Here is a 22,660-nt window from a genome sequence, read left to right on the forward strand (position 1 = left end):
CTCCTTAAACACACGTCTATAAGATGATTGTGGATAAGCTCCAAATATTAATCTAACAGCACACTTTTGAGTGATGAAGACTTTCTAAAAGATAATTTTCAAGGGGAAACTACAGCCGTAATTTTTCCCGAGGGCATGCAGCTTTACTGTATGATTAAATGATGATGGCGTCCTCTTGGGTAAAATATTCCGGAGGTAAAATAGTCCCCCATTCGGATCTCCAGGCGGGGACTACTCAAGAGGACGCCGTTATCGGGAGAAAGAAAGCTGGCGTTCTATGGATCGGAGCGTGGGATGTCAGATCTCTTAATCGGGCAGCTAGGTTAGAAAATTTAAAAAGGGAAATGGATAGGTTAAAGTTAGATATAGTGGGAATTAGTGAAGTTCGGTGGCAGGAGGAACAAGACTTCTGGTCAGGTGAATACAGGGTTATAAACACAAAATCAAATAGTGGTAATGCAGGAGTAGGTTTAATAATATATTGGAATGTGGGTAAGCTACTACAAACAGCATAGTGAACGCATTATTGTGGCCAAGATAGATATGAAGCCCACACCTACTACAGTAGTACAACTTTATTGGCAACTATCTCTGCATATGATGAAGAAATTGAGGAAATCTATGATGAGATAAAAGAAGTTATTCAGGTAGTGAAGGGAGACGAAAATTTAATAGTCATGGGTGACTGTAATTCGTCAGTAGGAAAAGGGAGAGAAGGAAACATAGTAGGTGAATATGGATTGGGGGGAAGAAATGAAAGAGGAAGCCGTCTGGTAGAATTTTGCACAGAGCATAACTTAATCATAGCTAATACTTGGTTCAAGAATCATAAAAGAAGGTTGTATACATGGAAGAATCCTGGAGATACTAAAAGGTATCAGATAGATTATATAATGGTAAGACAGAGATTTAGGAATCAAGTTTTAAATTGTAAGACATTTCCAGGGGCAGATGTGGACTCTGACCACAATCTATTGGTTATGAACTGTAGATTAAAACTGAAGAAACTGCAAAAAGGTGCTAAATTAAGAAGATGGGACCTGGATAGACTGAAAGAACCAGAGGTTGTAGAGTGTTTCAGGGAGAGCATAAGGGAACAATTGACAGGAATGGGGGAAAGAAATACAGTAGAAGAAGAATGGGTAGCTTTGAGGGATGAAGTAGTGAAGGCAGCAGACGATCAAGTAGGTAAAAAGACGAGGGCTAATAGAAATTCTTGGGTAACAGAAGAAATATTGAATTTAATTGATGAAAGGAGAAAATATAAAAACGCAGTAAACGAAGCAGGCAAAAAGGAATACAAACGTCTCAAAAATGAGATCGACAGGAAGTGCAGAATGGCTAAGCAGGGATGGCTAGAGGACTAATGTAAGGATGCAGAGGCTTACTCACTAGGGGTAAGATAGATACTGCCTACAGGAAAATTTAAAGAGACCTTTGGAGAGAAGAGAACCACTTGTATGAATATCAAGAGCTCAGATGGAAACCCAGTTCTAAGCAAAGAAGGGAAGGCGGAAAGGTGGAAGGAGTATATAGAGGGTCTATACATGGGCGATGTACTTGAGGACAATATTATGGAAATGGAAGAGGATGTAGATGAAGACGAAATGGGAGATAAGATACTGCGTGAAGAGTTTGACCGGGCACTGACAGGCCTGAGTTGAAACAAGGCCCCGGGAGTAGACAACATTCCATTAGAACTACTGACGGTCTTGGGAGAGCCAGTCATGACAAAACTCTACCATCTGGTGAGTAAGATGTATGAGACAGGCGAAATACCCTCAGACTTCAGGAAGAATATAATAATTCCAATCCCAAAGAAAGCAGGTGTTGACAGATGTGAAAATTACTGAACTATCAGTTTAATAAGTCACAGCTGCAAAATACTAATGCGAATTGGGGAAGATCAGTTTGGATACTGTAGAAATATTGGAACATGTGAGGCAATACTGACCTTACGATGTATCTTAGAAGAAAGATTAAGGAAAGGCAAACCTACGTTTCTAGCATTTGTAAACTTAGAGAAAACTTTTGACAATGTTGATCGGAATACTCTCTTTCAAATTCTGAAGGTGGCAGGGGTAAAGTACAGGGAGCGAAAGGCTATTTAAAATTTGTGCAGAAACTGGATGGCAGTTATAAGAGTCGAGGGACATGAAAGGGAAGAAGTTGTTGGGAAGGGAGTGAGACAGGGTTGTAGCCTCTCCCTGATATTCAATCTGTATATTGTGCAAGCAGAAGAGGAAATAAAAGAAAAATTCGGAGTAGGTATTAAAATCCATGGAGAAGAAATAAAAACTTTGAGGTTGACCGATGACATTGTAATTCTGTCAGAGACAACAAAGGACTTGGAAGAGCAGTTGAATGGAATGGACAGTGTCTCGAAAGGAGGATATAAGACGAACATAAAAAAAAAGCAAAACGAGGATAATGGAATGTAGTCAAATTAAGTCGGGTGATGCTGAGGCAATCAGATTAGGAAGTGAGACACTTAAAGTAGTAAAGGAGTTTTGCTATTTGGGGAGCAAAATAACTGATGATGGCCGAAGTAGAGAGGATACAAAATGTAGACTGGCAATGGCAAGGAAAGTGTTTCTGAAGAAGAAAAATTTGTTAACATCCAGTATAGATTTAAGTTTCAGAAAGTCGTTCTGAGAGTATTTGTATGGAGTGTAGCCATGTATGGAAGTGAAACATGGACAATAAATAGTTTGGACAAGAAGAGAATAGGAGCCTTAGAAATGTGGTAGATCACATAACTAATGAGGAGGTATTGAATAGAATTGGGGAGAAGAGAAGTTTGTGGCACAACTTGACAAGATGAAGGGTCTGGTTGGTAGGACATGTTCTGAGGCATCAAGGGATCACTAATTTTAGTATTGGAGGGCAGAGTGGAGGGTAAAAATCGTAGAGGGAGGCCAAGAGAAGAATACACTTAGCAGATTCAGAAGGATGTAGGCTGCAGTAGGTACTGGGAGATGATGAAGCTTGCCAGGATGGAGTAGCATGGAGCTCTGCATCAAACCAGTCTCAGGACTGAAGACCACCACCATAACAACAAGAAAGCTTCTTAACTCAAGATAGTCCAAGTTTTGTGGTACAGATACTATATAATAGTCCAGGTTAGTCTCACTGCTGGTGAAGTACAAGTCTGCTATGTACACTACTCTCGTTTTGCTATGTTCTGCCTGACTCTGAGCTAGAGGCTGAGCTTATTGCTGCTGTGACTCCCACTGGGCTGTGACTGACAACTCAACTCATCGACTCGCTCAATGAGTGAGTGACTGGGGCCTTCGGTCCTCAGTGGCGATCTAAATACTGGCAGCCAAGAGGGCATTGGCGGCGAGTTACTTGCGATTCTGTCTTTGGCCCCTATCGATATTCTCACAAACTCTTTGCCACTTGCTGTATTGGCGCCAGCTTACGCCAGCAAATTTCTCCCCTCCGAAGTGCATCACCATTGTTGTGTAGTGAGGCTGCGAACGACAATTTGGAGGGAAGCAGGATGCTGGACATAGTTGTAGCTGTGGAGGACAATATGCTCCCCACATTACCCCACCATCTGGCTTGTGAGGCAACAGTAATATCCTCCAGAAAACTGATGCCAGGGCACACATCCAGACCTGAGAGGGCGCGTGCTGGGGCAATGATGGTGATGGTGACGGCAGGCCCAGGTCCATTGAGACAGCAGGGTGAGGGCACATTGTCCATACACTCCTCCTGGGGTGCCCTGGTGGCACCAGTGGGCAGCTGCGATGGCCGCACAGTCCCGTGAAGCTGTGAATCTTGGGGAAGAAAAGCAGCAGAATCGTGGGGCAAATGACATGCATGAATTTGGTTCTGGTGGCAGTGCTGCAAACTATCGGGACCTGCAATTCAAGTACATGTAAGAGCCGATGCGTTCCTGGATCATTCCTCTTTCCCAGTGTCTACAGTTGCCATAAACCCTGAAAAGAACCCTATCACGTGACGCAAAGTTATGCTTGTGGACCATTGGCAGTGCCGGATGCTGTGGTGTGTGTAGCAAGTGTAGCAACGTCCGACAGTGACGGCCATGCAGAAGTTCCACCGGTGATGGTCTATCTTGTAGGTGGGAGCAATAGGAGGTGAGAAAGAGTTTCAGCGCCTTTTCCGGTGTGTGAGTGGTGTGAAGCTTGGCCAGCCATTGCTTGAAAGCGCATACAAAGCATTCTGCTTGCTCACTGGACTGTTGGTGAAACGGATCAAAGCCACATGAAGTGATCTGTGGTCTGTTGTCTGACACAAGTACTTCTGGCAAACCTTCTATGCAAAATATGGAGGACAATGATTGAATGGTGCTATGTGATGTGATAGAAGCCATAGGCACCTCAAATAGAAACTTGCTAAAAGATTCTACCACTTTCAACCAACAAGTGTTCCAAAATGGTCGTGCAAAGTCAGTGTGCACTCGTGGCCATTGCAATTGAGTCTTAAGACAAGACAAGAATGTCTGTGGTGGAGCGGATTGGTTATCCGTGCATGCGCGACACTGTGCCGACATGCGTTCAATGTGGGCATCCATGTCCTGCCAAGTACAGTGCCGGTGCACTAACTGTTTAGTGCGAACAATTCCACAATGTCCTTGGTGGAGCAATCACAAGACACCCTTTTGCAACACTTTGGGATAAGCACACGCAATTGTCCACTGTCATTTTGAACTAGAATCACACCCTGTGGAACTGAAAGGCTATTCTGATGTGCAAAATATTGGTGCAAAACTGAGTTCTGGATACTGTTTAATGAATGAGGCCATGACATGTGAGTGTAATGTAACAAAATCTTCAGATCTGGATCTGCTTCCGTGGCCTCTGCAATTTTTCTGCAGTGCAAGGGAAAACATTCCAGCAATTCAGAGTCCTGCACATTGATTTGGCAACAAGATGCAGCAGATACATCAAAATCAGAGCCTGGGCCAATCGGAAGGGTAGATAGGGTGTCTGCATTGCCATGCTTTGCAGTAGGGCTGTACACAATTTCATACTAATACTGCGAAAGCAACAAAGCCTAATGTTGAAATTTTTCGAGCAGTGTGTGTAAGAACCAGCTTTGTCGGATGTAACAAGGACTGCAGAGGCTTTTGATCTGTCACTAAATAGAACATGCAACCATACAAATAGTGATGGTATTTTGTCACACCATACACAATAGCGAGAGCTTCTTTTTCAATAATTGCACTGAGTTTGAGTTAATAACTTTGAGGCAAAATCAATAGGTCTGTCATCAGTGCCAATTCTGTCCAAAAGGACAGCACGGATTCTGTAGGAAGAAGTGTCGACTTGCAAAACTACTGACCTGGCAGGGTCAAATTTAGTGCAGCAATTTGTCAGCAGTCAGCTGTCAAAGTTCTTTCATTTTAGCAACTTCACTAAAAAGTCAGCTACAATGTCTGTAACTTATTAATGTCTACACCAAATGAAAAATGTCAAGTTATCAAAGTTCTAGAAAAGTGGAAATCAAGTACATAGTAATGGCGAGCTTGTATTTACGCATGAGCAATGTAAAAAATTGTACAAATGAACTAATGAAAGGGCATGACAATAGTAAAGAAAAAGAAAAAATGCAGTTTAAATATCAGAGATTTTCATTTTATAAAATTTCAATTCCATCGAGGGTTTTTGGGAGACGGCAGGTCCCAGTCCAGCATCTGATCTCCAGGATCCATTGTGGCTCTTTCACCAACTTCCTTGTCTTGGAACATATCTTCAATCTCTTCCTAGTCCTCATGAAACTCAATTTCTGAGGCATTCTTGCAAGATAAGCCACAACAGTGTTTGCATGTCGAGGAGCAGTTCAGTCCAATTTACATCATCAGCATACTGCTGTGCGTTCTGCTTTCCATATGCAGAAAACAATCCTCAGTAGTGTGTGTGGTGCCGCATCTTTCATCATTGTCATGGGAAACAAGCCTGATAAGATTTTCTTCCAGCTTCACTGGCATGGATCAGTTTTCTTCCCCTGCCAAGATTGTGTTTGATGGTAGGATCACAATGATTACCACCTTCCTGCATCTGATGTTGGCAGTAGACTTTAAAGTTTGAAAGATTGTCTTGAGGCAGACTTTACAAAAAGCTCTTAACGGAGCTTATCCAAAGTCGAGCAGCTGGAATTCCCATACAGTGCTAACATTAGCTTTTGCCCTGCCTGTATTGTTATATCTTGAGAGACTGAGGATTTAACGAATTCAGCTGCCTGCATTTTGAGGTGCAACCGTTGCTCTGTAAGGTTTAGTAATGGTATCCCATCCTGTGCTGTTCCCTCTTCCCAGTTTGTGGAAGTATAAGTTGTTGTAGTTGTTTTTGACCCATTAGGAGAACAAGCACATCAAAGTCCTCACTCAAGATTGCCACACTCTCAGACTAAGCATCGTGGGAAATAGCTGTTTCCACAATTGTATCTTTAGTGCAAAGATCCTTATCAGGGATACATTTCAATACTTCGCGAGCCCAGTCATCAGCTCACATTTCAGCTACCCCAATAACAGTATCTCTTTATTCAAGTTTCATTATTCAAGTTCGACGAGAATGAAATCAAAGATATGTTACAGAACAAAGAAAACAATCCTCAGTAGTGTGTGTGGTGCCGCATCTTTCATCATTGTCATGGGAAACAAGCCTGATAAGATCCACCACATGGGATCCTGAAGATCGGGTGCTGGACCAGAACCTGCCATAGTCTCCCTGGTGATCTCAACGAAATTGAAATTTGATAAAATGTGAATCTCTGATATTTAAATTGTGTTTCTTAATATTGTCATGCCCTATTATTTGTTCGTTTGTACAAATTTTTATACTACTCAAAAGTAAATACATATTGGTCATTACTCTGTGATTGATTTTCATTTTACCAAACCACTCTTACTGATTAAAGCATTGAAAAAAATGACTAAAATACACACAGATGATGGAAATTAAAAATATATACATAGTATGTGCTCATGAGAGAGCTTTCTTCCCACTGGAAATTTCATTTTTCTGAATAACTTCGATTTAAAAAAGAAAAAGGAAAAAAAAAGAAAGAAAGAAAAAATAATTTGGCTTTCAAGTGTATGAATGCTTAATAGTGCCTAAAACTCAAAACTAGATACTTTTGTAACATGAAATTTCATGATCTGTAAGTCTGGTAACTTTATCGTTTTTCATTTGGAGCAGCCATTTTTGAGTTATAGATGTTGGAGCTGACTTTTTAGTGAAGTTGGTGAAAATGACCTAATCTTGACAACTGATTGCGGCCAAATAGCTGCACTGATTTTGACATTTAAGCAAAATTTAATTTTCTTTCATATTGGTACGGGGAAACATTTTCAGTAGGATACATAATTTCTGAGTAATAGATGAAAGTCTGAAAAAAAGTGTCAATGGTCGCAGGTTCGAATTCTGCCTCGGGCATGGATGTGTGTGATGTCCTTAGGTTAGTTAGTTTTAAGTAGTTCTAAGTTCTAGGGGACTGATGACCTCAGATGTCAAGTCCCATAGTGTTCAGAGCCATTTGAACCATAATTTTTTTTTTAATTAATTGTTGCCTTCTGATAACAAACACCTCTTCAGTCACAGGTTAAGTTCATGATATTAATTTTTAATAATTTACCAGGCTGTATGAGACAATTCGTGACGAGGACCCAGTTGTGTCCACAAACTGCCTGCTGGTTTTGGACACTGTGCTGGCATCAGAAGGTGGTGTGGTGGTCAGCCGAAGCATGGCGAGGTATTTGCTACATCGCCTTCCAATGCTGCCTCATCCACAGCTTGCTACAGTTCTTCAGTTTCTGGCAAAACACAAACCTGCCACTGAAGATGAGCTATTCTTCATTCTTAGTAGGTATTAGCCAGAAAGGACTCTCTTTGCTTGGTCATTTTTTTCATCTATGTCCTGAAATGGGAAAATGTGCAGTAATCATCTCATTTGTATAGAATTAAAGTTACTCAGACTATGTTGCTATAAACTGCATTTGGCACCTACCCAGCGTGACATTTATCTCTCAGGGAACACCTGATGAAGACATAGTGTTGTTGTTGTTGTTATCTTCAGTCTGAAGACTGTTTTGATGCAGTCTCCATGCCACTCTATCCTGCGTGAGCTTTTATATCTCCAAGTAACTACTACATCATTCTAAATCAGCTTACAGCATTTATCTCCTCGTCTCCCTCTATGATTTTGACCTCCTACACTTTGCTCCACTACTAAGTTGGTGATCTCTTGATGTCTCAGAATGTGTCCTAGTCCTATCAACTGATCCCTTCTTTTGGTCAAGTTGTGCCACAGATTTCTTGTCTCCCCAATTCTATTCAGTACCTTCTCATTGGTTGCGTGATCTACCCATCTAATCTGGCATTCTTCTGTAGCACCACATTTCAAAAGCTTCTGTTCTCTTCTTGTCTAAACTGTTTATCATCCATGTTTCGCTTCCATACATGGCTACACACCATACAGATACTTTCAGAAGAGACTTCATGACACTTAAAACCATACTCAATGTTAACAAATTTCGCTTCTTCAGAAACACGTTGCTTTCCATTGCCAGTCTATATTTTATATCCTCTCTACTTTGACCATCATCAGTTATTTTGCTGCCCAAGTAGCAAAACTCATCTACTCTTATAAATGTATTGTTACCTAATCTAAATCCATTAACTTCACCTGATTTAATTTGCTTATGTTCCATTATCCTTGTTTTGCTCTTCCAACGCTGTTGCTGTCTCTGGAAGAACTATGATGTCATTGGAAAATCTCAAAGTTTTTATTTCTTTTCCCTGAACTTTAATTCCTACTTCAAATTTTTCTATGGTTTCTTTTACTGCTTGTTCAGTGTACAGACTGAATAACATCAGGGATAAAATACAACCCTGCCTCATTCCCTTCTCAACCACTGCTTCCCTTTCATGACTCTTGACTCTTTATTACTGTCATCTGGTTTCTGTGAAAGTTGTAAAAAGCCTTTTACTCCCTGTATTTTACCCCTGCTACCTTCAGAATTTCAAAAAGAGTATTCCAGTCAGCATTTTCAAAAGCTTTCTCTGAATTTACAAATGCTGTGAATGTAGGTTTTCCTTTCCTTAATCTATCTTCTAAGATGAGTCGGATTTCCCCAAAATCCAATCTGATCTTCCCCTAGGTCAGCTTCTATAAGTTTTTCCATTCTTCCGTAAGGAATTTGTGTTAGTATTTTGCAACCACGGCATACTAAACTGATAGATTGGTAATTTTCATACCTGTCAGCACCTACTTTTTTGGAAATTGGAATTCTTCTCGGAGTCTTGAAGGTATTTCACCTGTTTTATACATCTTGCTCACCAGATGGAAGAGTTTTATCATGCCTGACTCTTCCAAGGTTATCAGTAGTTCTAATGGAATATTGTCTGCTCCTAAGGCCTTATTTTGACTTGGCTCTTTCAGTGCTCTGTCAAATTCTTCTCACATTATATCTCCTATCTCATCTTCATCTATGTTGACTTCCCTTTCTATAATATTGCCTTCAAATTCATCTCCCTTGTACAGACTTTCTAATACTCCTTCCATTTTTCAGCTTTCCTTTCTTTGCTTAGGACTGGTGTCCCATCTAAGCTCTTGATATTCATACAGCTGCTTATCTTTTCATCAAGGGCCTCTTTAATTTCTCTGTAGGTGGTATCTATCTTTCCCTTAAAGAAACATACTTCTAAATTGTTAAATTTCTCCTTTATCCATTGCTGCTTAGCCATTTTGCTCTTCCTGACAATCTTATTTTTTAAGAGTTTGCATTCACTGGCTGCATTTTTGTAGTTTCTCATTTTGTCAATTAAATTCAATATCTCTTATGTTGTCCAAAGATTTGTACTAGATTTTGTCTTTTTACATATTTTATCCTCTGCCTTTACTATTTCATCTCTTAAAGCTACACATTCCTTTCCCCTGTCCTAGTCAACCTTTGCCCAATGCTGTCTCTGAAACTATCAGCAACCTCCAGTTCTTTCAACTTATCCATGCCCCATCTGCTTAATTTCTTCAGTTCAGTTATAGCATTGAAAATATATCGTGTTGAAAGATGTGGACCATTGGCAGAACACCCTACTTCAATGAGATGACATTACATATGATTGATTGCTTGTGGGAAAGAAAAAAAAAAAAAAAAACAAGGCTCTTTTAAATTCATTCCCCAGCATTGAAATGTTTGGTCATGTGATTTACTGGTAGTCATACTGTATGCTAATTTTACTGGAAACTGAGAATGGTAAGTTAGAGGAAATGGAAATTGAGGTATGAATGCTGAATTTCATTTTCAATTAACATTTCTGCTTCAGCTTTTTTTGTGAGGGCATACAGCAGATTTAGGATTTCTGTTGACAAGTTTGTACTTTTATCTTGGATGCTATGTATGTCCATGTAAGAAACATTACTGTTTTAAATTTACTCCATAACATTGAAATGTTTGCTCTGGTGTGTTATTGATAGTCGTACTGTAAGCTAGTCTCATTGAGAGTTGGGACTCTTTTAAAGGTGAACAGTGGAGTGATTGAAATGGGTGGAAATTTGGTTTGAATATTGACTTGACTCTTTCTTCTCCATGTAATATTTATGCTTCTGCTTGTTGTTAAAAAGCTTTTTTTGCAAAAGCATACTGGGAACATTGGGTGAATTTAGGAATTTTGTTGGAAGCTTACACTTCCATCCTTGTCCATATTCCACATTTGCTGATTAGTTTGTAGAACTAAACTGCATTTTGTTGCAAAAGTTGTTTGCACACACAACCATTTAAAGTTGTTAACTCATATAGGTATTCTTAGTTTCTCTCTAGAAGCAGATACACTTTTTCAATGAGTTGTTCCTCAGTGATTACAACATTGCACAACTCATTGGCTAGAACAATTTTGCCGTAGTGCAGAGCAGTGCAGTATGTGCAGTTTCCAAGTTGTATTCTGAAACATTCATTAAGATTAAAGATTATTTGAATGCTTAAACATGTTATAGCATGGTTTCGAATTTTTTCCCTTGATAAATACATTGATGCAAAAGAGACTGATGATGTCCCATTGACCTCTATGATGTGATTCAGTTCTATTCAATTCAGTTTATTGCTCGTAACACACAATTTTACATGCACTGTTGTCCTCCCTTTAAATATGTTTCTAGCACTTGCACAAGTTTTCCAGTTACACTACTCTTCGCAATTTTTGATAGAGCAATTCAGGATGTACTCTATGAAAAGCCCTTGAGAAGTCTGGGAATATTCCTGGTGCTTGGGATTTTTTATTTACTTTTTCAAGTACATGATGGACTAATTGTACTGCTGCTGACGTGGTACTTCGACATCTTCTGAAACCATTCTGGAAATCTCTTATGTCAGCATTGTTGTAATGTTCCAGGATTTTTTAAAATATTATTTTCTCTAATAAGTTTGCCAAAAGTTGAGATTAGGGCAATAGGTCTGTAGTGCTGTACGTACTTTGTTTTTCTCTTTTTGTGTATTGGTTTCACTATAGACAGTTTCAACTTCTCAGGGAACCCACAGTTTTCGAGGACACACTTTATTAGATGAAGTAGTGTTTTCATTAGTTCATGTTTCTGAGCTTTCTGCAGGTAATGTACCGCAGTTCTGTTTGTTATTGGACTCAAATGAATGCTGTGTATCCTGTTTCATAGAGATATCATTTTTGACAGTATCTATGAACTAATTATTAAAAATATTGCTGGCTAGAAGAGGCTCAAAGATATCTTCATTATTCACAGTTAATTGTGCCTTATTAAATTTAGTTTCTGTTTCATTGTTTCTGATTTTATTTACAATTGACCAGCAAGTCTCTGAAACATTATCTGAACCTCATATCTGTTGGGTGATTCATTCTGACTTCTTTGCGGTACTTATATTTGTACTGCTTGTAGAGTTCTTCATGAAACTCTGAGTTTAGTTGGTCTGTGTAAGCTATACATGTTTTCCATTTTTTTCTTTCAGATCTTTTGTTTTAAAATCTAATGGCATAGGTTTTGATTTTGAAAGCTGATTTTTCTGGATACTCACTTTTTTTTTTAATTGCATGGCTCTATTTAAGTGCTCAGTCATAATTTCTGTGAACATGTGGTAGTTATAACCGATTTCCATTATTCCTGGCTTAAACTATGTTTTAGTGTAGCAGTGTTGTTTGCGGATAATATTCACATGTGCTTGTACATTTCTCTTGGTTTGAATTTGGTATTACATTTTAGCACCAGAGTTTGGTTTAAATGCTCTAAGAGGTGACCATTTATGATGTCTGTTGAGATGTTGTGGTCATAATTTGGATAACGTGATCAATTCATACTATGAGTGTGAGCTACTCTGGTGGGTGATAGTCCAAGAAAATCTTTAGTCCTGTAAGACAGGATGCAATCTGTAAAATGTTTGTTTTCCTGACCATGTAAAGTGTTGTTCAGATCTTCCAGTATGACAAGATTTAAACTTCTACAACCTGATACTCATTTACTTAAAACTCCATCAAATGATTACAGAAAAGCATCAAAAATCCACAGGGGGATTTATATACACCTATGACATAGAAAGGAACAGTGCAAAATGTGATTTTAAGAATTGCAATTTCAAAATATTTGTCAACACAGAAATTGTTCCCCCATAGCACTTTTTCTGTGGTGGTTATGAACTTATATTTTCTTGAGTAGATGGCATCGCCACCACCTTTATACAGTGTGTTCTGCAGTAGAACATAGCTAGGTTGTAGCCTTCTAATTTGCAATATTGAATGTTGTCCACTGTTTTCTGGTGTTCTGTAACTGTTACTGCATGTGGGGATAGTCCTGTGATAAATGATTTCAAAGCATCTATTTTGTTCCTAAACGCTGTACATTATAATGCGGAAGTGATAAATTATTATTGTGTGGACTGAAGTCTTTTTGGGGCCCATATGAAACACATACACTTGCATCTGGTGTTGCACTGGTGGAAGGTTTTATCTTCCTAAAAAACATCGCTTTTTCACTCTTGTCCTGCCGATATATTGGTTTAGTAAACTGGCATTTCATGGTTGATTCTCCCAAGTATTCATTATTTTTGTCTTTGAGAGGAATGGCCTCTGTAGCACAACACTGCACATTCAATTTGCTGATCACTTGAAGCACACGTATCTCCACAATCATTATAGTGCACAAGAGTGAAACCAAGGGTGACTGTTCCATGTTGTCATAAACTGTCTGTTGATTTTCACATTGGATGTCGAAAGAAATATATCTTGATTTGGATACCACAGAAACGTATGTTTCTAGTATGTGGCAAAAGCCAAAGTTGGTGTTTCGAAAGCAGTAGCACCAGGTTACTGTAATAATCCCCCACATTTCTAGAGCTGCACCGTTTATAGCTAATTTTTACTCGGCATGATTGTTACACCTGTGCTCTTCTAGGTGCATTATGCTAATAAGAAACATGTTCCATTTTCTCACTGATGAATATCTTGTTGCATAATTAAACCATAATTGTAAGTCTCTTGGACAGGCAGCTGGACTGATTACTCATTGTAAAATAGATTTTCAGTGGCACAATTTTGATTGCATTTTTGTACATCCACTTCCAAAAGAGGAATTCAATAAACTTCTCCTCCTTGGCTATTTTAAAATCTTTTATTTCTTTATTTTGCCTCTGGCATTTGACTAGCTGTTCAGTATCAAGTGCAATTTTGTATGACACGATGACCATTAAATAATTGTAAAATCAGTCAGAGAACACCATTGAAGGTGGGGTATTGACAGTTAGTGATGTATGTTTTTCAGCCCATTATTCTAACCTTGTATTATTAAGCAGTATAGTGATAGTTTACTGTTAATACAGTAGACAGAGAGAGTTTTTGTGGTGTCTTTGCCGTGTGTTAATGCACCTTGGCATATTTGTTCCACGTCCCTGAAGTTTCTCTTTCGTGATCAGTGAATGGGTAATCTGTAGATCGCTACAGTGTTTACATCATTGCTGTAAGTGTGGTAACTACATTAACCTGATCTCACAGACCAAAATAAGACAGGTCACCTCCAAAAGAGTGTTGTACAAGTATAGCAGCTCTAAGGATGTTACCACTGCTATCATTAATGTAATATAATTTGACCTGTGCGCTAAAAGTCACTAGTAGAATCTGACTTACAGCCAGCGATGTCTGTGAGACTTTGTGCAACATCACAACACAATTTAGGATGAAGGAAGTGTATGTTCATGAGAAGTATTTTGGTGTCTTTTTTTTTTATTTGAGTAGTACAGTTCAGTTATGACACAAAAACAATTAACTGACTGTCATTGTCTGAAATGTTTCAAATTAGTTGTCATTTCTGTCAATAACATACAATAAAAATAACATGATTATGCAGACATTTTTTATTAGAAAATGACAGAGTACGTTGCCTGCTCAAAATGAGAGAAATATTTTGTAAAGATATGATGATGTGTGTGGTTGTTGCTACTGGTAACTGAACCCTATCGGCCATGAATTATATTTTTCCTGGAAAAAAAAAATCTTTTTCTTCCCCCCCCCCCCCCACCCCCACCCCCCCCCCCCACCCCCACCCCCCCGCCAGATGTATAAAATATTCAGAGGTGCCCCACAAGGGGAGAAACAATGTGTCCCCAAATGAGGACATTGTGTTCAAGTGGGTGCAGTATAAATTGAAAAGTCAAAGTGTTTTTTTTTTATTTTATTTCACCAAAATACATAAATTACACAAAGCTTACTTAATGATTAGATACATAAACTATGGTTTTACACTTGTGAAGAATGATAATCAAAGAAACATTTTTTTTTTTTTCTATCCAGGCATAAGTGAATGTTACATTTTATGCAATAACATGTGGTTTTGCCTTTGCAACCCAGTTTCTTACACCTGTCAATTGATTTTTTGTCACTGACCACTGGAAGATGCCCAACGTTGTCCAAACAAATATCAGCTTCTGGCCGAACTTCTGCATTGGTTCAATTTGAAGTTCTTGGAGGTGGTATTGGACTCTCACAAGTGGGGTGCTCCCTTTTCCTGGCAGCTGGCTTATCTATTTTTGTCAGTACTTTGGCCACATATGCGCTAAAGTGAAGCAAATCAAGGGTCTTATGTTTAGGAACATCTAATTCTGATGTATTTTTCTTATACCCAATCCATGCTTTTACACATGCAATATCAACTGCATGAGCAAACATGCGAAGCATCCTATTTCCTAATCTGATGAATGTGCAATAAATTGTGACCAGAAATTCCATCTTGTCAACCCCTCGTATATGTTGATTGTAAACTTGAATAACTTCTGGCCAATCAATTTCAACATATTTCTCCAGACCCTATAATAAAAAAATGCTATTACAAAAAGAAAAACTCATAAAAAAGTACATCTGAGTAACCCAAATGAAAAATGTGCTAAATTCATTTTATATCGATTTTGAGATGGGCACACGGCCGTATAGAATTTTTTAGTGCCTAAGTGATGGAATTTGTTTCAGGTTGCAGAACCAACTATAAATCGTTGAAAATGGCTGTTGAAAATCATGTTTTGTTTCAAAAGCAGCTAACTGCTGTCTTTGGGTGCAAAACCTACTGAATCCCCAATAGGCGTTGCTGCCGTCCTGCCACGTCCGGATGCCAAGCATGTGAACAGACATCAGACTTACCAATCTGGACATTCAGAGCTACCTTTCAGTCTCTTACAATTAGAATAGATATTTTTCCTATTCAGCTTTAGGTTGACTGCACTGTAACAAATTCTTATGGAACAATAACATTCTCGCTGCCAATGCACAGTCGTTTGGATGGGACGAGTGTTTCGTGATTATCTCAGTGTCACTTATCATGTTGCTAGCTGACTTTGTGTCTAAGCTACTCAGCTTACTATATACTGTATGACATAAAACGCCTAACATTACCTCCACCATTGTCCTCTTGTTCAAAATTCGCCAGGATCATCACATAGATTCTCAATTTCAGATGAATTAAGGAGCTCAAGTGGCCTTCGTCTATCTTGGACTTGGGGCATTGTGAAATCACTGTGAGATGACTAAAAACACAGTGAAATAAAGTCCTAAATTTCTATGCTATTACAGCCTTTCAATCACAATGTTCTCATTGTAGATATGTATAAAGTTATGTCACTTATCTTTCGTTCTGAAAAACACCTTTAGTTTTCTCCTTCAAGAATCCACCTTTCTACACACAAATAAATTTTTTATCTAAACTCGGAAGACATTAACCGGGTGATGGGAGGTACAAAGATTACTGGGAAGTGCCCATGTGACTGTGCACATTCAATTTTGTTTTGTGGTAGCACAGATTGACAGGAGATGTCGACACAGTTCTCAAATAAACTCTCTGCTTGTGACAGTATGAGGACAACAATCACAAATGGTAAAATTTAACAAATTTTAATATACTAAGCATTTGTTTAGTATGTCCTTATGTGAGGATGCCATGACTGATTCATGCTGTGTGAAATTTCTAGACCACTGGAAATTATAAGATAATTTTAATGAATCAGTAAGACCAAACAAATTAATGCATTATGTAATGAAAGAGATTTGTTGCTTGTACTACATTCACAAAAAGAGTTGTTACATTGTTTACTCGTAGGTGAGGTGGATCCATACCTGGGAGTAATGACGAGTCCCCCTGTGGTGGTGAGCTGCGCAAGACTTTTCTTGCATTTGACAGAGAGTTCACAGCCACAGCTGGAGCCACAACTTGTGGAACGTGTGGCCCCAGCTCTTCGTGGCTATCTGCAGTCGACAGACACCAGTCAAGAGGGCCTTCATTGTCTGCTAGACTTCTTGCTATCCTTAAGGGATAGACCTGTCTGGATGTCCCTCCTAGGTGGCATGCCAGAGCTGTTGTATCCTGTTGCTAGAGAAGACCATACTGTAGCTGTCAAGAAACTGGATCTGCTTGCATACATCATCAACAAAGACATTTCTAGAGATACTGCTGCCAAGGGTGAGCACTTAATTTACTTTTAGCAGACATCAATTCCCCCTTTTAGTAATACATAGATACTGAGGAAAATATGTTTGAAAAATGTGGACAGTATCGTGCCTGCTGAATGTTTTCAGATTCTGCAGTCTCCATCTGCTGACATTTGTGATTTTTGCATTTTTCAACTTTAGAGTTTTTCTCACTTTGAGAGTTTGTTGTGATGGGACTAATTTTTCGTTGAAATTTTATTTACAGACACTAACTCAAAAAAATGTGGGTATTTTAACTTGCACTTGTGCCCTTTCTGTACTGTGACTATTTTCTTAAGTACTGAAAGAGTACTATAATGTCTGTTGCATAGCACATTATGTTGATGGTTAGTCCAGAAATACTGCCTTCATGGAAAACATTAGGTTTTTGTGACAAAATTCCTTACTGTATTACAATCAGCACAATATTTTACATTAACTTAGTTTGATAATTCAGTATATGAGTTTCAATTACGTAGACTTTCCATATTTTCAGTGTACCAACATTCACCTCCAGAAAACAAGATGTTATTGACTGGCTATGCCAAAAGAGGATTTCGATGCAACACGTATATATAAGTGGTAAATTGTTGGATCATGTTGCTTAAAATAAATTTTTGTTGCACTTTTCATTGCAAAAGAATTGATTAATAGAACATGGTCATAAATTTCAGAGGTTGCTACTAATATGGGGAACTGTAAAGGTGCTGAAATTAATACATTGTTAGTCTGGTGCCATAATGTTGTGAACCACGGCAAGGATATCATAACGGAAGTATTAGGAACAATTTTGTAGTTAAAATTTACAAGGAACAGCAAATTATTCCATTAATTTCTGTCAGTAGCTCTGAAGATTGTGCTGGCTACAATGAAAACAGATTTGCAAAGTGATGAAAGTGACACTTGTCCATTGGTAGTATAACTTGCTGTTAAAAAAAGGTAATTCAGTTGTAGTCACATACTACAGTATTTTCTCTCAGTAATTCAACTTTTTTACAGTTGGTGTGTTGAAAATTCTTCCACTTTATGCAACAGATAATAAACAAAATTGTTAGAGGCAGCCGTAGTCACTTTGTCAAGTATGTTGAAGTGACATGAGAGTATCCTTGAATCACTCATGAAATAAGTTATTCATCCACTTTTTCATATTCAACAACATAAAATTTTCCTTTGATCTGACTAATGTACCTCTATGCAGAAAAATCAGTTTCATTTCTTTTCGGATGTTTTCTGGTGTGGCTTATGTTACAATATGATCTTTCCATCCTTTATTTTCAGGATGGCTTTCAATTACTCATCTACTAATTGAACAATACCATCAATTTTTTTTCTGAAATGCAATAGTATGTACAATATTCATCACTGATAATTTTCTGTTTCTGAAAAGCTGTTCTTCTAGAGGAGGATACACTTTGTCAAGGTTTAGTATGTTTATTTCACTGCAATTTGTTGCCCTGAAGGACATCAGTATTTGTGATGCATGTCTTCCTGTATCACATTATTCCTCAAGTGTCCAGAAGAAGTTTTACCCCTTTTTTCATGACAATATTTTTGTGACAATTAATAAAATATTCTGGACTATTACGCCGTGGACTATAGGGATGTTTTCACTTCAAAACCTGACATTTTGTCCCCATCTGTGGAGGACAAGTTTTGAAGTGAAATCCCTTAAACCATGGCATAATAGTCTGGAATATTTTATTAATTGTGGCAATTCAGGCCGTGAAAATTTACATTTTTACAATGTTTTGTGAATTTTAAATGCATCCACAGTTCTATCACTTCAGTAAACACAGAGAAGCCACACCATTCTATCTTTCCCTTGTTATATGTATACTGACATACTATTGCAGTTTTCATGAGTCTACTCTCTCAGCATAGTATTCTGTCCATATGTCATCTACCAAAATGTACCACTTACAGCATACATAGAAGCCCTCTTCCTCTATTGTGGCTACATTGCAGACTTCATCCATAGAAGCACATAAATCTTACATGGATAAACTCACAGCAACACATGCTAATACAGTTGCTCTTCCAGAAGCACTGAAATATCTGAAAGTTAGCTGTAACTGGATATATAAAACACACTCTTACCAGGCAGTGTTACAAGACTACACACACACATCAAGTGTGGACAAACCGCACCACCAGTCTGTTGTAAACCGGTTGGAACAGCACTGTGTGTACCAAAGCTATGTTGTTCTGCCCATAAAAACTTCAAAATTCCGCTGATGTGAACTGAGGGCTGTTATGTCTCAGTGGTTTCAGGAAGCCCTTCAATTGAGAAGGTATGAGATAAGGCCTGGATGGTTTCTGTTGATGATGCTAAGTGCACCTGTGAAATGTGTGGGAAACTGCCATTGGCATTTATGACATTCAACCAGAAGTAGACCAGAAAGGGCCCTGCTAAATTTAGATGAATGGGAGACACAGGATTGTCATGTCAAGCCAAGAAGAATATTGACACAATGGTGCTGCCTGTTTACTTTGACATGTCATTCCCTCTATAAGGCATGTTGGTGAGCCAAACATTTGGTGGCCTTAATAAAATAATGTCAAGATGTGTCACTGGAGTGCTTGTGGCCATTATCTCTATGGAGCAAAAGGACACCCTTGAGAGTGGACAGCTCATGTCAGCCGATACCACCAGGCCATAATGTCCAGTTTTTCAAGAGTCGTCCAGTATACTGACAAACCATTCTTCACTGATTACATTATTTATCATCCTGCAACCAGATGGTGATGACTGTGGTATCAGTGGGCAAACTGGCCTCCGTTGCCGCAGCTTTGGCATCAGTATGGAAGCATTCTTTAGGAGCCTGACCAGGGTCATATCCTAGTGGGAGATGTGATAGGATGTCTGCATTGACAAGTGCACTGTGGGCTGATCTGTTGTCGCAGTGGTATCCTGAGAGGAACAGTGACCATCTCTGCAGATGACAGGCAGTCCTAGTCAAAATATTAGCATGTGGGTTGAACAGTGGTAACAAAGGCATGTTAACTGGTCAAATCTGCATCTGTATACATAGTTGTGAAATTTCCTCTGTGCAAAGATTTTGCTGAACTTGCATTAGCATTTTGGAAACAAATTCAACTGGACACTCAACTCCGTTGACTTTACGAGAAAGAACCACCCTCGAGCTAGAGTTGAATGTATCTGCTGTCACTATCAGAGGCTTGGAAGGTTTGTATGCCATGAGACACATTGGGCAGAGCAGAGCCAGTTTGAGGTCTCGAAAAGCCTTGCCGCAAGCAGAGGACCATTGCAATTTGACATTCTTGTGAAGGAACTGATATAGTTGTTTGGCAGTAGCTGCCACATAGGGAATGAATTTTCTGTTGTTCAGTTGACCCAACGTGGATTTGATTTGTTTAGCACGTCTGGAGCCCAGTAGCTTTTGTACACCCTCAATATAATGGAGCTTTCGTATAGCCTCGATATAATGTGGACTGGGGCGAATCCCTGATCCACTGAAAACATGGCCCAGATATTGTGCTTGCAGCATGAAGAAACATTTTTCCCTATTTGCATTCCAAATTAGCTATTTTGGCATACCCCAAACAAGGAGGCCAAATTGGTTGCAAGATCCTGTGCCTTTTTACCAGTGACAGTGATGTTGTCCAAATAATGTACTGTACTCAGAATGTCCCCCCCATGAACCATGGACCTTGCCGTTGGTGGGGAGGCTTGCGTGCCTCAGCGATACAGATGGCCGTACCGTAGGTGCAACCACAACAGAGGGGTATCTGTTGAGAGGCCAGACAAACGTGTGGTTCCTGAAGAGGGGCAGCAGCCTTTTCAGTAGTTGCAGGGGCAACAGTCTGGATGATTGACTGATCTGGCCTTGTAACATTAACTAAAACGGCCTGCTGTGCTGGTACTGTGAACGGCTGAAAGCAAGGGGAAACTACAGCCGTAATCTTTCCCGAGGGCATGCAGCTTTACTGTATGATTAAATGATGATGTCGTCCTCTTGGGTAAAATATTCCGGAGGTAAAATAGTCCCCCATTTGGATCTCCAGGCGGGGACTACTCAAGAGGACGCCGTTATCAGGAGAAAGAAAGCTGGCGTTCTACGGATCGGAGTGTGGAATGTCAGATCTCTTAATCGGGCAGCTAGGTTAGAAAATTTAAAAAGGGAAATGGATAGGTTAAAGTTAGATATAGTGGGAATTAGTGAAGTTCGGTGGCAGAAGGAACAAGACTTCTGGTCAGGTGAATACAGGGTTATAAACACAAAATCAAATAGTGGTAATACAGGGGTAGGTTTAATAATATATTGGAATGTGGGTAAGCTACTACAAACAGCATAGTGAACGCATTATTGTGGCCAAGATAGATATGAAGCCCACACCTACTACAGTAGTACAAGTTTATATGCCAACTAGCTCTGCAAATGATGAAGAAAGTGAGGAAATCTATGATGAGATAAAAGAAATTATTCAGGTAGTGAAGGGAGACGAAAATTTAATAGTCATGGGTGACTGGAATTCGTCAGTAGGAAAAGGGAGAGAAGGAAACATAGTAGGTGAATATGGATTGGGGCTACGAAATGAAAGAGGAAGCCGTCTGGTAGAATTTTGCACAGAGCATAACTTAATCATAGCTAATACTTGGTTCAAGAATCATAAAAGAAGGTTGTATACATGGAAGAATCCTGGAGATACTAAAAGGTATCAGATAGATTATATAATGGTAAGACAGAGATTTAGGAATCAGGTTTTAAATTGTAGGACATTTCCAGGGGCAGATGTGGACTCTGACCACAATCTATTGGTTATGAACTGTAGATTAAAACTGAAGAAACTACAAAAAGGTGCTAATTTAAGGAGATGGGACCTGGATAAACTGAAAGAACCAGAGGTTGTAGAGAGTTTCAGGGAGAGTATAAGGGAACAATTGACAGGAATTGAGGAAAGAAATACAGTAGAAGGAGAATGGGTAGCTCTGAGGGATGAAGTAGTGAAGGCAGCAGAAGATAAAGTAGGTAAAAAGATGAGGGCTAATAGAAATCCGTGGGCAACAGAAGAAATATTGAATTTAATTGATGAAAGGAGAAAATATAAAAATGCAGTAAATGAAGCAGGCAAAAAGGAATACAAACGTCTCAAAAATGAGATCGACAGGAAGTGCAAAATGGCTAAGCAGGGATGGCTAGAGTACAAATGTAAGGATGTAGAGGCTTATCTCACTAGGGGTAAGATAGATACTGCCTACAGGAAAATTAAAGAGACCTTTGGAGAAAAGAGAGCCACTTGTATGAATATCAAGAGCTCAGATGAAAACCCAGTTCTAAGCAAAGAAGGGAAGGCGGAAAGGTGGAAGGAGTATATAGGAGGTTTATACAAGGGCGATGTACTGGAAATGGAAGAGGATGCAGATGAAGATGAAATGGGAGATACAATACTGCGGGAAGAGTTTGACAGAGCACTGAAAGACCTGAGTCGAAACAAGGCCCCGGGAGTAGACAACATTCCATTAGAACTACTGATGGCCTTGGGAGAGCCAGTCATGACAAAACTCTACCATCTGGTGAGCAAGATTTATGAGACAGGCGAAATACCCTCAGACTTCAAGAAGAATATAATAATTCCAATCCCAAAGAAAGCAGGTGCTGACAGATGTGAAAATTACCGAACTATCAGTTTAATAAGTCACAGCTGCAAAATACTAACACGAATTCTTTACAGACGAATGGAAAAACTGGTAGAAGCGGATCTTGCGG

General features: G+C 39.1%; 1 protein-coding gene across 1 annotated transcript in view; it reads left to right on the forward strand.

The window, feature by feature from the left end:
- The window catches only part of LOC126283936 (AP-4 complex subunit beta-1-like), a 39,969-nt gene that overhangs the window by 5,890 nt on the left and 11,419 nt on the right, over positions 1–22,660 (forward strand). The window contains exons 4-5 of the mRNA XM_049982324.1: positions 7,609–7,832; positions 16,564–16,923. Of these exons, the coding sequence (XP_049838281.1) occupies positions 7,609–7,832; positions 16,564–16,923 (584 nt within the window). The remainder of the gene's footprint in view (positions 1–7,608; positions 7,833–16,563; positions 16,924–22,660) is intronic.

The sequence above is a fragment of the Schistocerca gregaria genome, chromosome 8 (genome assembly GCF_023897955.1).
Source record: "Schistocerca gregaria isolate iqSchGreg1 chromosome 8, iqSchGreg1.2, whole genome shotgun sequence".
NCBI lineage: Eukaryota > Metazoa > Arthropoda > Insecta > Orthoptera > Acrididae > Schistocerca > Schistocerca gregaria.